Source organism: Pelmatolapia mariae, linkage group LG18 (genome assembly GCF_036321145.2).
Source record: "Pelmatolapia mariae isolate MD_Pm_ZW linkage group LG18, Pm_UMD_F_2, whole genome shotgun sequence".
In the NCBI taxonomy this organism is placed as follows: domain Eukaryota; kingdom Metazoa; phylum Chordata; class Actinopteri; order Cichliformes; family Cichlidae; genus Pelmatolapia; species Pelmatolapia mariae.
The window spans coordinates 27,799,381-27,816,985 of record NC_086243.1 but is presented as its reverse complement, the minus strand read 5'-3'; the positions used below and the strand labels follow the sequence as shown (position 1 = coordinate 27,816,985).

At 37.9% G+C, this 17,605-nt stretch overlaps 1 protein-coding gene across 1 annotated transcript in view; it reads left to right on the top strand.

The window, feature by feature from the left end:
- Window positions 1-17,605, top strand: part of LOC134616735 (contactin-associated protein-like 4) — a 111,697-nt gene that overhangs the window by 36,309 nt on the left and 57,783 nt on the right. Inside the window, exons 3-4 of the mRNA XM_063461714.1 lie at window positions 11,105-11,298; window positions 15,942-16,089. Coding sequence (XP_063317784.1) covers window positions 11,105-11,298; window positions 15,942-16,089 — 342 coding nt within the window. The remainder of the gene's footprint in view (window positions 1-11,104; window positions 11,299-15,941; window positions 16,090-17,605) is intronic.

The following is a 17,605-nucleotide window of genomic DNA, read 5'->3' as shown; positions in this document are numbered from 1 at the left end:
ATGACTTACTGGCATCCTTACATAGAGCATAAGTTTGGTTAATGAATTGCCTGCGCTTTTCCTGTTATTGGCATGTTCTGACAAAGGCCTTTTTTCCCCACTATGTTGTTCTTATTGGTGGTAGTGGAAGTGATGTCACTGACTTTTGACTGATTTGTGAATAAAGACTGCAGGAGGGAAACGGCAATCAAAGGACTTTTTTTTCCTTCAGTTTTTGTGGCTGGAGCTATTTGTGAGTTTATTCCAGGATGAAACCAGGGTGTAATTTGTCCGGGTCTACACGTCCCTGCTTCTTCTAAAGGATTTTTTTTAAGCCCAGTGGAGATAAAAATGTATCCCCTCTGATTTTAACATCCTGAAACAGTCTACAGTACAAAGACATTGACTTTCACTTCCAGAACTTGTGATCCTGTGACTGCAAACAGGACACTGTTGGGGGGATGATCTGTTTCCTATTCCATTCAATCTTTGATTATGCCACCATTTTACCACTGCTGTTTCAATGTGAAAACTACCACTAACGAAGTAAAAGAAAAACTTAAAGAATTTTGTATATCAGATTTTACAAGAGACTCTCAAAAAAATCCAAAACAAAAATTAAAAACTTGAATTACTACCGAGAACCAACCACGTATTTGATTATATAGACTACATCAGCTTTCCTACCGCCTTTTATTTCAACTTGTTAAATTGCACTGCAATTTAACAGCAGTGAGGGTGCTGTTTGCAACATCCTGCTTTTTATGAAGGGCATCTCTGAAGAAGTGTTAAGGACATGGTTTGTTGGCTTTGCAAGTGATGAAGCAGCAGCTGTAATGAGCCAATACAGAGAAGCACCCACATTTCTGTGTGGGGGAAAAATCCACCATAATCCCACTGTCATTCACTGCATCATTCATAGTTAGAACCTGTGGCCCATGATGCTGTAAAACACATTAGAGTTGATATGATCTGTGCTTTAATGTAACCAAGTAGTTTTTTTTGCACAAACCTAACCAAATAAGAACTCTACATAGTTCATGTCCTGTTTCATTCAATGTGGCGCCTTCTCCAGGATCACAGCCTTGTTAATTATGCCAATAACACCACGTCATCAATTTTAATCTATAATAGACATATATTTAATATTTACACTTAGTCTTACTGTTTAAAATTTCACTTTTGAATTCAAAGCTGAAGTACTTTCAGGACATGAGTGTGTTCTACTCGTTCAGTGCCAAAATGCAGACAGACTAACTTAACAATTTGTTTTGAGCACGGCTTAGAATTTAGCTGAGGAAAAGCCACTCTACATGCTAATAATTTATCAGTATTGCTCCCCCAAGCGACCAGATTTTTGATGAATTAAAAATGATAATTAATGACAAATTCAGTGCCATGAACGTCAGGTCACACACGATACTCGTGGATCATAACTGTAAAAAATAATCAGTAAAAATCACGTCAAGCTGCAAAAACGTAGACATTAGGAGTAGGAGTGTAATGAATGGCCACAGTGCTGCTGATGGAATCATAAATCAGGTTCAGCTGTCATTCCACTACTGCATTTTTCAAATCGAGTTGTAGTGGCAGATCAGGAGAGCCGTGTGTGTCACATTTCCTTCCCAGCTGTATTAACGGTGCAAAGCCCACACGATCCCGGCTGTTTGCTGAGGAAATTGATGAATTAATGAACGCCTCCGTCTCATTTTCAACTCCTACTGCTGCTTCTGCGGCTGCTGATGCTGCTAAAACTCTGCCTGCTGTAGCTGTTCTCAGAGGAGCAGCTTCCCTTTCAGTTCATTTACTCACTAAATGAACAGAGATTATCAAAGCCCTGAAATACCTTTTACATATAAATGCATGTATTATTAAATTTGGGCTTTAACTTCAAATACTTTTTGTTATTAGAGATGGCTGTAGCTCAGCAGGTATAGAGCAGGTGCTCTACTGCTTGACTACATCATTGATTTGCTTGGCTTGCTTGACTCCAGCAATGACAACAGTGGTTGCTAATGCTTAACTTTAAAACCTAGCCATAAATTGTAAAACAGCTTGGAGACATTGTTGCTGGTGGTGATAGTCTTGAGCATATATCCAAAATGTACTGTGTAGAGTTATTTGTGGCCAGTGGTTTATGAAACTATTTCAGTGCACTGTTACATTTTTCTGTTTCTTCAGAGAATAAAGATCTAATGTATAACTTATTACTTATTACACAAGCTTTCCATTTTCAAACAATGTCAGGCCTTTGTGTTCAAATGGGCAGAAATATAGGATATTTGAAATACATGGGAACACATAGGTACATTTAAAATTTCTGTCTCTGCTCATTAAAGAAAACAACTGAAAAAATAGCTGATATAAATTTAAATGACGTCCCCTTTGTCTCTTTGTGAAACACGTAGTGTTCAAGCACTCTGGGCTTCTTGCACATGCTCGCTCTCTGCACAGGTTTGAGTTCATGATGAAATCAATGTGCAAATGCAGGACGAGCATATGCTGGATGCATATTACTGGATTCAGCCAGCCATTTTTGCCACTTTGTGGGACTCGGTTGAGACGTGAAGTGTGCCTGGCAGACTTGCTGAACAAATAAAAACCTCGTCTGAAATGACGATGTTATTGTTTGCCACATAGTTTTATCACACAAAAAGCTCAGCTAAGCAGTGATAAATGTGTTTATATGTTGTGTAAAGCCTTCAGAGCGATATACATATTCTTTTTTTTTTTTTATATAGATGGCAGATTCTTTTGAAAGGTGACACACTCAGTATTTTTTGCAGTCACTGTATTTTTACATCTGGGCGCAGAAAAGCCTGAAAAGCTCTGGCAAGAGGCTCGTTGAAGATGAATGTCTGTCTTACCAAAGCCTGCAGGATGAATCACTCACTATTCTGGGCTCCCCACCTCTCTGTTTAGATCTTCCTTCATTTTGATTTCCTGTTCTTACAGTTTATCGCTCATTTCTCACACAAGCCTCTTTTTTATCCTTGTAGAATTTTTTCCCCCCTTTCCCATCCATCTGCTTTCCGTGTTTTAAATGAGCTTCTTAGAAGTTGTCTCCTTTTTCTTTGCAGTCTGTTTTCTGTTGTAGTCATTAGTTTCACTCCGTCTGCAGCCACATTTTCATCAGTAAATACTAATTTCGTCAGCCACATCTTCTTGCCAAATGTTAATAGCAGTGTTCGTGTTCTTTTCTCGGGCAGCGCTGACAATTATCAGTAAAGCTGCTGCAATTATGCTGGAAGAGACGTTAAGACTTATTGTGCCACTGTAATCACTTTCTCAGTGAATTTGATTTAAAATGCGAATTTAACTTTAATTGGAAACCTGTTGTGTTTACGAATTGCCAACTAATCAAGTACTGATTTACGCCTGTCTCTGTGTGTGAGTGTGTGTGTGTTTATTGTTCAAAGTTCCAGTATTACACTTGAAGCTTGAGGGGAAATAGGCTGGAGTTTCCCTGCAGGAGATATCCAGTGTTTCCCAGCCTGCTGCTGCTACATCGAGCCCATTAGGCCTTCTGTTCGTCTGACATGTCATCAGGCTGCTGAAATTACCATCCAGGCTTGCTATTCTCATGTAAATGATTAACCTTCATTCCAGGCCTGTCTTTCCCATTCAGCTCCCTGTCTGTCTGTAGTGTTGTCTGTTCACTGTGCTGCCTGTCTCTTAAGGTAACAGCTTGCCTCTTCCTCTGCCTGTCTCTCCTTTCAACTTTTGACTTTTCATTTTGCTCATGTCTATCTCTGTATGTTCCTGTCTGTCTTCTGTACCTGTCAGGTGGAATTTCGGTGCATTATTAATGATTCAGTGGTCCTTTCTTTGCTTATCCATCTATCTGCTTCTTGTAGCTGTGCTTCTGTCCGCAGCGGCTTCATGTCAGGCTTGGTCTCCCTTCAGCAGTAAAGCAGAAGGGCAACTGTGCAGCCTGAGCAGCTTTTCTCTTCACCTATTACATACACTCCTTAATGCTCTAGTAACGAGACAAATTGAGTTGGTTTCAGGTGTCAGTCCTTACAGGTTAACTGGATCACTTTAGTATCAGGGATTAAGTGAGAGGACAAACCTGTCTCACATTAGTTTGTATTAAGTCTTTGTGGAGAAGAATTTTCCAGAAAAATCAAAGTACGACTTATACTATATATGATTATTCGGGGACTTTCTGGGGAAAATTAGGATAAAGCTTTCCGGAAACCAATTTTCAATTTAATTTGCAGCCAATTAGGGAGAATAAAGATAATGGTCAGTTAGTTCAGCTGCTTTTAATGAACCCCAATTAACTGGTAGAATAACCCAGAAAGTTTTTAGTCAGTATACATTACGCTAACAGAAAGCACAAAAGATGAGTTAATTCACCAAGCATTTAATTGGAATTGCCTGTGCACTATAATACAATCCCTTACAACATCTGTGCCATAAATTCTACCTATAAATGGAGCCTGTATATTTGGCTTTTTTGACATTGTCCAAAAGCTGATAATTCTATAATCGAGTTTGCAGTGGGTGGTGGTTTGTATTTCTTTTCACTGTTCTTTGCACTCTATTCAATAGGAGTCTCTCACCATCCGAAATGGGGGCAAAAATGTTCAGCTGGTGTTGCTCGTAACATATAAATGACTTTTGACAGCTGCACAATTTAATCAGCTGCCTTTCATGCAAGTCTTTCATCCTGTGGATGAGTGGAAACTGGCGATGGATGACAATATATCTCTCACTTAGGTTCCAATGTAGGCTTGGGTAACATTCATTGTCTTCTTCCTAAGGCAGTGTTGTTGTCACAACACTATCCAGCTGTAATTGTCATTTTTGGCACAGAAATCTCTGTCCAGAAGAGTGAACCCTCAACCTCTGAGGCCTCAGGTAGAGAAAGGCTGGAGTGCCCATTGGGAATGAGTTACAGCCCCATGTGGAGAATTTTACATGTCTAGGGGTATTGTTTATGAGGTGCGAAGCTAGGAGAGGGTTATTAACAAATGGACTAGTGTAGCACCTGCACTAATGTTGGTGAGCTGTAGCTGTTGATTTACCAGTTGATCTGCATTCCTATCCTAACTTATGGTGACAACCTGTGGGTAGTGACTAAAGGATGCTTGTGGAAGACTGTGCCAGATGCTTGTGGTGGAATTTATTAGGAGAGCTTAGTCATTTAAGAAGAGGTCAAAATAGAGTGGCTACTCTTCCATGTCAAAAGGAGCGGTTTCGGTATCCGACCAGGATGCCTATTGGACATCATCTAGGTGAGGAGTTTTGAGTATAGGCACCCAGGACAGCCTGGAAACACCTCAGTGTACACCTTGAAGACCAAAGCATGTGGCAATTAAGCAGGACAGCCACAGACACATCACTTACTAGCTGTACCTTTTGTTTATTAAAACATAATAAAATAATAAAAAGTAAATTTTTTCAGTTTGAACTGGGTTTTTTTTCACCTAAACTTAACCAAAAAGTTACAAAAGAACAATGTAAGCAAAAAATAAAAAACAAAAATCCCATATGACTGAGTCTCTTGCCTACAATTATAGCATTTTCTGACCATCAACTTGTGGCAGAGCTGCTGTTTTGTGGGGAAGTGCAAAGTGCAAGTTCTCTGGTGTCCATTTGATTAAATGAGTATTCCTAACAAGTACTTGTGAAGTGTGCAAAACGGAAAAATGTAAAATTCAATTCAATGTGTTGATTTTCTAGGACAGCAACTGTTGTGCTACAGCTGGTATTACACTTTAGGTCAAACTGTATCTTTGTATCATTGTTTCTTTAGGTGTTGGAACTGATTTATAATTCATGACTACATGAATACATAGAAGTGAAGAACATTTCAGTGCTTTGAATCTCTGTTGGCTTGAATCAAGTTGAAAATAAATACATATTTAAAAAACATATCCTGATGTTGTTATGCTAGTTTTACCAATGGTTTGTATTCTGTTTGTACAGTTTACAGTGCTCCATCTTTTATGGAGACAGGGTTGTTTTATCTGACAGGACATAGTAAATCTTTGCAGCGTCTCTTTGTCTCAGTTTTGTCTGATCTCTTTCTCTTTGCCCCCACAGCCTTATCAACATGAGTAAAGGTCAGGAGTGTCTGCCCCTCACAGTTCTGCTGTCACTGGACATGTCTGAGTCAAGTGCTTATTAGCTTTGGCCTTTAGCTCTTTTAAGATCAGCTTCCAGCAGCCACGATACTAGTTCTTTTAGATTTCTGCTGGGCCTGGTGCCACACATATTTGGTTCTTTTTGATTGTTGACTAAATACTAAAACATTTCAGTTTTCCCTGTTTCTGAGAAAAACACTCAAACCAAAGATATGCACAGGTATATTCAACCAAAAGAAGATATTAAAACCAAAATGATGAATGGTGGCACTAATGTTTACAACTGCCACATGTCTACAGTTGTACACTTGTAGGTTTCCCCCCTTGACTATTTATTTATTTATTTTATTACATTTAGTATATTTTTAATTTACTTTTGAAAATGGCATGGGCTTGAATCATATGTGACATGTTTTGTGGAGATCTGGAAGTATGGTGAGTCTATAAAGCACATTTATTTAGAAATGACACTGCTCAGTGTCCTGGAAAAGCTTAGCAATGCCTGCATGCTGGAAGAAAGGCTTCAGTTGACTGATGAATGCAAATTCTGTCTCAGTTCTGGGAAAATTCTTGACAATTCAGTCAAACTGTTGGGCACACCCAAGCTAACTGTCCTTTGTAGACTGTCAAGATGGCTTATGACCATCTTGTTGCTGGTACTATGGGAATTTGGGCAGCCCAGACTGTAAATCCCAACTCACTGACTCTGCCTAGCAGTTCGATGGAAACAGCTTGTACACGGAACAGTTTAGCTCAGTACAGTAACGTGACAATTTGGAGTGCCAAATGCATAATTATAATTAACATCAGTCAGTAGAATCAAACTTTTTAATCACACAATCATCTTAAAAATAAAGAAGTTGTCTGTCTCTTGAGCTCAAGTAATGCAAAGTAATGAGTAACTATGGTTAAACATGTTTCCAAAAATGTTTAGGGTCAATTACAATAATCTCTGTTTTGTCTGATTTTAGAAGGAGGTCATCCAGGTCTTTATGTTATTTGGACAAGACAGTTTCTCTAATTGATTTCTGCCACCTGCCTTTGTACACAAGTGTAAGTGGGTGTAAATGTGCACCCAAATGCAGCAGGTCAGAGTTCAGAATACAAATAAAGACATTTATCAAGGATGATTAAATTCTAAGAGATACAAAAAAAAAAGTACACAAAGATTACAAGGATCACTAGAAGCCAGAGGAGTCCAAGGAATGCACTACAGGAACAAACAAGAAACAAATGCGCAGACTACACAATGCAACACAACAAAGAATAGATGCAAACTGAGAGCTTAAATACAAAATAGGTAATCAGGAAGTTGGGACACAGAAGGATAATTAGACACCACTGAAACTAATCAAGGATGACAAAAAAAAAACCCCAGGAACAAGACACAGAAAATAACAGCTACCGTGTGCCAGTAAAACAGGAAGTAACTTAACAGGACATCTGACACAGAGATGCAAATTTAACAAGAAACAAGGAAACTCAAGGAATTAAATATAAACTATAAATCCGACCATAAACAGAAATTTAATGACAAAAACTACAATTTAACCCTGGAGAAACCATGGGGTCAAATTTGACCCCATGGTTTCCCTAGAAAACCAATGGGGTCGGCTCTGACCCCATGGGTTCTCCAGGGTTAAAGACTAAACCGAGAATGTAATCATGAGGAAACTAGCCAGGGAATACCAGCTACATAAAAAGAAAACAAAACTCAAAAAGAAGTCAAAACAGTGAAAAAACAAAACAAAGTCCAAATATTAATATAAAAAATCTAAACTCGGGCAAAATAACTCAGGGTCCATGACAGAGAAAAGCTTTCTGGTGTTTAGAGTTACACATGGCATCCAACTGTGATTACTACCTCTACACCATCAAATGTGCAGTATTTCCTCCCTGATTTTCTTTATAGTATTAGTGGTTGTGTAAATTTAAAGCGTCTCGTCATGTGGGACACCTGTTTACCTGCTCACATTCTGCGGATCTTTTTCTGCTTGGCTGCAAAAGTTTGTTCCACATAATCAAATAAATAAATAATGAAACAATTAGATTTAAAGTGAGATACTGTTTATGGTAACTGTGATTAGTGTTACAATAATTTCATAGGAAATAAATGTGCATCATGACAAAGACCTCTGAAGTGATGAAAATTGCGTGCGTGTGTGTGCTCAGTGGGGCTCGGGTCAGCACTCTCCACTTTCAGAATTGACCATCTGGTGTTTGAGCTCTGAGGCGTCTCTTTGGCCTGACACAGCACTTTTGCACACTCACACACAAACACAGATTCTGGCTTCTTCTTTCTCTTCTAACTGTTGTCACTGCATCAGAAAACACAGATACATTTAATTACAATAAGCTGGTGTATTGCCAATCAATAGCTTACACCACCACCACTTACAGTGACAGTGTTTTGGAGTGAGACACAGTGCTGCTAGCCAAATGAAGAACAAAACTAAATGCATATATAATATAATGTTTGAATAAAATAACTTTTTCAAAGCTCGGCCTTTCGTTTGGTTTGCTTTTCCTTTTTCAACCTATTGATCTAGAAAACATCTAATCAATATGCTACCACACCGCTCTTTATTGGTGATGTGTAATACGGAAAAGGAACCTGCACAGCTGCTGTAAAACTAATCAATGCTTGGCACCACAACCCTTTATTGATGATATTTTATATAGCAACGGATGCAGTCTTGCAGGCAAACTTAAAAACTAATCAATAGATCACACCACAGCTTCTTAGCACTGCAATATTTGGGGACAGGATACAAATGGTCTGGCAACTCATCAGTGCATAGAACTGCATCCTCTTATTGGTGATGCTTTTTCTGAGAAATGATAATAGAGACTTCACAGCAATGTGTGGTTGTTTAAGGAGCAAAATATCGTAGCAGTGAGGTTAATAAAGACGCAAGACATTTTGAAGCTTGGATTGTACCCCCTATTGCGTGTGCAGCTGCCGAGAAGGCATTTAAAGACAGTGCTACACAAAGAGTAGTGCAATGGATGATAAGCCTGTTGGATTTGATTGATTTGATTCAGACAAAATATCTCACCAACCTCTGCATGGGTTACCACTGGATTTTGTTAAGACATGCAAATGCCCCATGCCACATGTGTTGGAAAGGTCCCATGGCATATTTGTCCTGCCCGTGGTTTTATGTTGAGTGAGTAGACGGGCCTGTGGGCCCCGGAAGTGTCTCCCTGTGGTGAGGAGTTAAGTGAGAAGTGGGAAGTGCCTCCTTTATTTGTTTGGTAGTTTTTTTCCTTCATTGCTGCGACTGCTTCCTTTGCTTCTTTGGCATTATTGGTAAAATGGCTTTGCCAGCTCTTTAGGTTAAGATTATTTGTAATAAAGCCATATTATGTACTGAACACCTCTGTCTGGTTTCCTTTTCATTTCGTTCCGTTCCCATTTGTTACCGGTCCCCACACTCACACCCCTAGACCTCCTTCGTGGGGACGTCACAGTCACAAAACTTTGTAATAATAATGATAATAACTATGGTAATAGTAGCATAATTAGACAGATTAGACAGATACTCAATTTAAACAAACAAAATTAATATCACAATATTTAAAGATAAACACCTTCATTTGGAAATCATGGCATAGTTTAAAAAAAAATGTTATCATTATGTTTTGTTTACACGCATAATGACTTATATAAATTTAAGGATGGTTGTTGAGTAGCCTGCTAATGTTATTATTAGGTAATCAGCTTAAATTATTTAAGAAGATTTGGATGCTGGCCTTTTAGCTGGTGCACTAAATTGCAAGTATTATTTGAAATTATGTTATTTGCATAATGCTTTTTGTGAATTGTTTATTGCCCAAATCTTAATGCCTTTCTTATTAAGTCAGGGTGGAGCAATGACAGCAGCTGCATTAGTCGTCATTTTCTATGTGTAAAGGTATGAGAAGTATTAATTAGTGTTACATTCACATTTGCAAATGTTAATATAAGCTTCTAACATAGCTCCTGCAGGTTTGCGTTCATTAAAGTGTTTCTTTGTTTGTTTGTTTTTTAATTTTTGGTTTAGTTTGAAGCAGCAAGTTTTTCAGTTCAAGACAACACAATCACAATTTCCTCCTACGGCAGACAATAAAGTAACCTAATTGTAATTACATTTAATGGGTTTTTATAACATAACATTCTATATCTATTCAGATTTAATATCCGGTACAGTTATACTGTGTGTATAACAATAAAGTACTACATTGCACTCCATCTGTTATCGTACAATATTAGAAATGGGGAGTCATGATTTATGGTTTACTTGCGTGTGTGTGTGTGTGTGTGTGTGTGTGTGTGTGTGTGTGTGTGTGTGTGTGTGTGTGTGCACGGCTAGAAAGTAAGTGTGAAGTTAAGGATATCTGCAAAACAACTCAACCAAGGACAAACAAGAGACACAAATAAAAATCTTTAAAGTCTGAAAGTGAAAGTTTGTAACTCTGAAAATCTAAAATTGTTTAGGCTTTGTTTTTACTCTTCTTTTGATTTATGAAGACCAAAGAGACTTGTGATGAAATTCCAACATGTATTGAGTTTAAATGGCTATTAGGAAACATTCTCTGTAACAAAAGAGCAGCAGTCTGAGGTCCTTGGCCCATTTAAATGACGTTTTCTGCACTGAAAATAACAAGTTATCTGTTTGAGTAAAATAAGTTAAGAACAACCTAGAAACAGTGTGTTCAGCCACTGGACAGAAATTAGTTTTAAACTGCTGACAGTATTTTTACAATGCATTTGTGCGTCTGGAACAACTAAACATGACTTAAAGGTCAAGCTATTCTTTAATCTGTCATGTTCTCACACACTGACACACAAACACCGATGTATACACACAAACACAGATGTGTATACACACACACACACACACACACACACACACACACACACACACACACACACACACACACACACACACAGAGAGAAGAAAGTTTATTACTTTCTACACCTCAAAGGTTGAAATGTAATAAATTTCTTTCAATCTTTTGTTTTGATCATTTTTGTGTCTCTGCAGGAGCTGGAGGTTGGTCACCTATTATTTCAGACCGATATCAGTGGCTCGAGGTTGACTTGGGTGAGCGGACCAAGATCACAGCTGTTGCCACACAGGGCCGGTATGGCAGCTCTGATTGGCTAACGTCTTACCTGCTGATGTTCAGTGACTCGGGGCACAACTGGAGGCAGTACAGACAGGAGGACAGTATTGGGGTGAGTCTACAGAGCAATACTAGTCCCAAACAACAAACTGAAGACTATAGAAATGTTTTTTAATGATTTTAATAATTTAAACAGGTATAACGAAAGCTTATATGGCAAAAATACCTTTAAAACTACACAAGTAGAAATGTACAAGCGCCATTACACTGAAAAAATAATCATATTGATTGCAGCTAATTTTCCTGGACCTCTACAGTCATATTTACAGATGATTTGGTGTTTCGTAGAGCTGATTTGCACGAATCAGTCAGTCCTGCAGAGATAATCACAGTCATCAGAAGCACTTTGACTCTTCATTAATAATGGATGAACCAATGAAAGGGCTCTGCTGACTATGCGGACCTGTTGCCAAAACACTTAAGCTGCTGTTGACGGACACAAGTGAGACAAGGAGACCGAGGCTGTGCAATTTAATCTAAAGGCTTTCTGAATGCTAAACTGAAGAAAACTACAACTTTGTTTTAAATTCAATTCAAGGACGTCTTTACATATGCACATATTCAGTCTCACCTGTCCTTTCACTTAATGTACGGTATGGACATGCGGGTGACTTTAAAAACTTCAAAGGATGTTATAATAGTTTTGATAATGTAATTGTAATTTTATTTTTTTAATAACTTATCACTATAGATTGTTTTCTGTATTCGATTTTTGAATAGAAATTAAATTTTTGTGATACTTGCACACTACAAACATCACACATTTTAGCTTCCTTCAGTCTCCATTATAAGCTAAGTAACACAGCTGCTGGCTATAGCTTTATACTTTACTTTTTAACTTCTTTCTACAAGGTTCAGAAGGTGCTTCTCTTGCCTGACTGCTTTGAACATTAAATAAAATGCTGCAGTCTTTAGGATAAATAAATCCCAGCTATAGGAATGGTAATGCTACATAAATCACACATTGTATGTTAGTTTAAATCTTGACTGTCAGCGAGTCAGTTGCTTCTTTAGGACTGAAGAAGCAGTGAGGCATTCCCTCATAGCACATCGCTTCGATGTTTTCCCTTTGCAAGTGTCTTGTCACTCTTGCACTTGGCCCACTATGAAAATATGGGTCAGTATCAGAGGGATACTCAGTAGTTTTCAGTTTTTGTGATCTGTAAAAACACAGGAAAAAATCCTGTAAGAACAGTGAGCCCATTGTAAATATGTCTCCAGTGGCTTTAATGTCAAATCCAGTAGTCTAGTACACATGCAAAATATGGTATACTGCTCCACTGTGAGCATGACCATTTATCCAGGGTGAAGCCGCATTTGTTACAGTGCTGCAGAGAGAAGCTTTCGATTAGGAGTCGAGCCGTGGCAATTTCCTCCTCTGAAAAGAATTGAGTTAATCTCGGCGCTGAGGATCTTCTGTGAGAGAGAGCAGAGGACAGCTCTTCACAGCTTAAAAACATGTTGATCTGATGCTCTACATAAACTCTGCACAATCCCAGTCACATTTCAAAGTGTTTTTGAACTTTTGTGAATTAGTCAGCCGGGCTTAGAGAGCTTGTCAGAGAAAAAGTTGATGACAAAGCAGCCGGATCAACCACACCACTTTTTGGTGCTGCTTTTTCTGGCAGGGTTGTATTTTTCTTCCCATGAGAAAGGGAAACTAAGGGGAAGATATTAAAATTGTATCATTGTTCCCGGAGGCACATAGGGTAAGCAGGGCAAGTAACTCTACAAAGTAAGACAGTGGGTACTCAAAAAGAGAGACAAGGAAAAAAGCAGAAGAAAACCCAGAAGACAAAGAGAAGAAATTAGACTTGGATCCAAATGAGAACTAAACAGCCCATTATCATTCCCAACGCATATCATTGTCACACCCCTAGGCGTCTCATAGTGACGCAAAAGGTACCCTTCCTCGTCTGTTTGAAACGTTCTGGGTTCTCAATTGACTCCAATATAAACCCGCTCGCGGCGGTAAGAGATGCTTAGAGCACAGGATCCAGCTGTCCATTCCAACACAAACACATCAAAGTATTTCTGATAATTCAACAATAAAATAGCTTCGTGTTGTGGCCATCACATAGTGTTTTCCAAACTGATTCAGGATCTGAAAGTGAACAGATTTAACGTACATAATGCTTTGTTAGGTTTATTATTTTCATTTCACAAGTAAAACACATTTATAGATTCATTCCAACTCGCTCTCATTCCCAACAGATAAAATACAGACGACTGTGGCAAGTCCTCTGTATTTTACCTGTTGGGATGAGAATGTGTTAGATACTCGAGAGACAATGACAGTCACCTTCCTTTGGCAGCTTTCACTCTTGTCTTGGCTCTTTTGTATAAATAAAGTTATATGAATCAAGAGTTTTAAGCTGTCCTTGAGTAAATGATAGAATGCCCATTCATATAAATTAATAATAATAATAAATAATAATAATAATATATAATTGTACACCTAACAGATATTTACAGTTGCCTAACATAGAGGCTGTCTTAGTGCACCTGTCCATGTCAAGTGAATGAACAATGCAAGACAGAAAACTGAGTGTTTGTGTTCAAGGACTCTTCCAGGGCTTTCTCTTCTGTCAAAGTAAATGAGATGCTGCTCTATCCACAAAGTCTGGGCTTTGCTGGGCTGAATGCTCCTCTGGTTCATCAGCTGAGATGAAAAACTGTGTTCAGCTGCTTGGTCTAAAAATAAGGCCTCCTCATAACCCAAGCATACGCAGCTCCTAGGGTCCACTGTACAGTACTTTCAGTTCACATATGCTGCTAATTTTATATGCCATAATATGTTGGTGTGCTTGCTGGAATCGTGTATCACTGTGTGTGTGTGTGTGTGTGTGTGTGTGTGTGTGTGTGTGTGTGTGTGTGTGTGTGTGTGTGTGTGTGTGTGTGTGTGTGTGTGTGTGTGTGTGTGTGTGTGTGTGTGTGTGTGCAGCACTGCAGCCAACTTGTTCCTTTTAGCGGAAACAACAGATGAAGCTTTTATTTTAAAAACATGAGCAGTATCCAGGCACAAACATACAGTTATATACACTATTAAAGTTACACATCATTCTTCTTTTCACCATATAAGCAGATCCAACTCTCCTAAGTTAATGAGTTAATTATGTGTATAAGTTTTTTTTTTCAGTAGTGCGAGAGCCAGTTAACCTGCGTGTCAACTTCACAGGATGCATGTAATTATGATAGATTGCCAGATGGAATGGCTGTAAAAAAAATAAATAAATAAAATAAACCAAAGCAAGCCATTTGTCACCCAGCCCAGAGTAAGAAGGAAACAATTTTCTGTTCACATTTTTAAAGGCAGGCTGTTTATTGTTAATCCAAACATTCATTTGTTCATCCATTCTATTTGTTCATTTCCTCAGTTTTGTGTGAAAAATCCAATCATCATTTGAGTGATTGAAATGAAATGTTGTACAGACAGTTGTGGTTATGGAAGTGATGAACTATTATGGAAATTTTGATGAGACAAGTGTCATCATTGCACAAAGAAGACGCAAGTTCTCAGACTCAGATGTAAGTTCCAGAAACATTTATTGGGTCTTGGCACCAAAAACCCAAAACAGCTACAGTTTTTACAGGTTATATTTTCACTGCAGTTCTAAGGATCTCTTCAACACTATGCATTTTTGTACTTAAATCAGATACCCGATGCTTAATGCGGTGTGTCTTTTAGTTACATACAGCCCAGCTTTATAACCTTTATACTCGGTGAAATGCTCTGAAGTCAATGGGAGACAGGGTACAGGGAAGAGACCCTGGATTTAAATTCCCCCTAAATTCCACCAAATTTTATCTTGCCTGAGCTGTCAGGTGGACTGGAGGTTAGGATTCATACTGTGTGGGTGATTTGTGTCTTGATTTCTAACTATACCTATTAAAACTTCAGGCCAAAAACATATCTTAAAGAAATACTTAGTTTGAATCTTACTTTGTTCAATGCATCTGTTGCACCTAGAAGTTTTGTCATTGTGAGAGATATTATGTCATTTGTCACTGTAAGCATGTTAGCATGCTGATGTTAGCCTTTTGTTCATGGTCACAATTGTGTCAGCAGAGGAGGCTGTTGACTTAGTCTTGTTAAAATGATTGATATTCACTGTATTTGCACACCTGTATTATTATATGCTAATGCTCTTTGGTGATGATGGATGCAGATATACCCAGAGATGCACTGCAAATGTTGCATAACAGATTTAAAACAGTAAAAGTAGTCACCTAGTGGTCTATATAACAAAGTAAAAGTGGGAGCTGACTCCCAGTCGCACAAAGCAATTCAAAATCCAAACCATTGTAAGAGTGTTTACACAGCAGACTGATACACAGGAAGAGAGAAGAGAGTCCCTGTGGCCAGCCAAGCAGCAAAGATGCAGTCTAGAATTCCAAAAAGAAACTTTCATTAAAGCATGGAAAAGCAAAAGCCAAAACTATGCAATAAAAGACGTAACTCAGAGTTAGGAGTTGAGTTATATAAAAATTATACATATACATATATGTATATATATGTGCAGAAAGTTAATAGTTAATGCCGTGCTGCCGTGAAAATGAACAAAAAGGATAAGCAAAACTGAAGCGGATGTAAACAGAAACCACAGAGACCAATCAATCTATATGCTGAAAAGTAAATTACAGCTTTTTCGTGTAAGGATAGTGCAGCACATGATCTTTTGTCTGTGATTTTAGTCTTTTCCAGGTAACAGTAACGCAGACAGTGTGGTCCACTACAAGCTGCAGCAGCCGGCGATCGCCCGCTTTATCCATCTCATTCCTCTGGACTGGAATCCAAATGGTCGGATTGGACTCCGGCTGGAGACATATGGATGTCCTTACAGTAAGTCTTATCTTCCTTACTAGACAAACAAAAATCTTTGCAGATTTGTAAGGAGATCAAATCAGATTCAGATCAAATAACTTTATTCATTCTTTTTAATACTAATCCAAAGTATTTAACTCAAATAACCAAGTAAGTGAAATGAGAAAGTGTACAAAGCAGAAATATAAAATATAAAATGTAAGAATTGGGATCATTTATAAAACACTAGCAGAGCCACTTAGCATTATTAGATTATTGATATATTCTAAGCTATTTAATCACTCTGTGTAAAAGCTATGTTTAATCATATCCAAGGGCTATAAATTTATCACAGTTATTAAAAGAAACTTAAGTAAAAGTAACAAAGATAAATTAGTGGAATGACTGAAAAGTCTGAAGAGAAGGTTTCCAAAGAAATGAAATGCAAAGTTCTTTCTAGCCTCTAATTAACAAGAAATATTGTGGCATTTTTAATAATGTATCTTGAATAAAAAAAATTCTGTGTTTACAGAAAAAAATTATATTTGGCTTCAAAAAAGTTTTTTTCACCATTACTCTAAGTATGTGTTGTTTTCTATCCTTTGAATACTTCAACTTTTCTTGTTTTCTAAGTTTCACGCTTCATTATGTCGTGTCGTGTTCTTGATTTTTATTATTTTTACAACCAAGATGTTAGCACATCAATTATCACCCTTTTTGATACTGTAACATTTTGTTGTGTGTGTGTGTTTTTTAAATACACCATGACGCCTAAAGCCTGCCAGCTATTGTTTCCCTCGCTCCCGTTTTTAATTTTCACCTCTGCAATCAACCTCGACAACCATCCGTTTCACGCGTTCCTCACGTAAGCCAGAAAACATACTGTGATAACAATTTAGTTGGCTCTACTTTTCGTTTTGCAGATTTCACAGATTAACTGAATTTATTAAAGTGAAAACAAGCCCACATCACAAAACTTAGTTTTCAGCCATGCGTGTAACTTTTGCAGCTTCACATTTCAAAACACAGATTTTTATGTAATTTTTTTCCCTCTGAATAAACATCAAGTATCTCACAGTTTCTTTAGTGGATCTATCCGCTGTTTGCATTGAAAATAAAAATTACCACGTCACTTCTGCTTTCACAGCTTAACTACTTCAGTCATGCTGACAGTATGCAAACCTTTTGGGGAAAAGGCTGTTTTATACATCTGTTTTTAAAAAATTACAAGGTGGCGAATTTTCTTGTAAGTTATCTTGTTACAAAGTAGTTGCATTCAGCCTTTTTTACACGTCAGCACGCAGTGATACACTTGCATTTTTGTGTTACTCTTGTAAGATTGTGTGTAATGCATACATTTAAAACACATCATTTCTTATTGGCTAGTAAAATGTGAGGGCTATATTCCTTAACAGTGAAAGAACAATCACAGTTTGAGCTGGTCAAGTTAGGTGCATGATTATAGTTGAGCTTATGTCTCGATTTGATTGCTCCCTTCCTTTACAGCACAGCGTAACATAATGACTTCTGAACATAAAGTTCTCTACTGATGTTT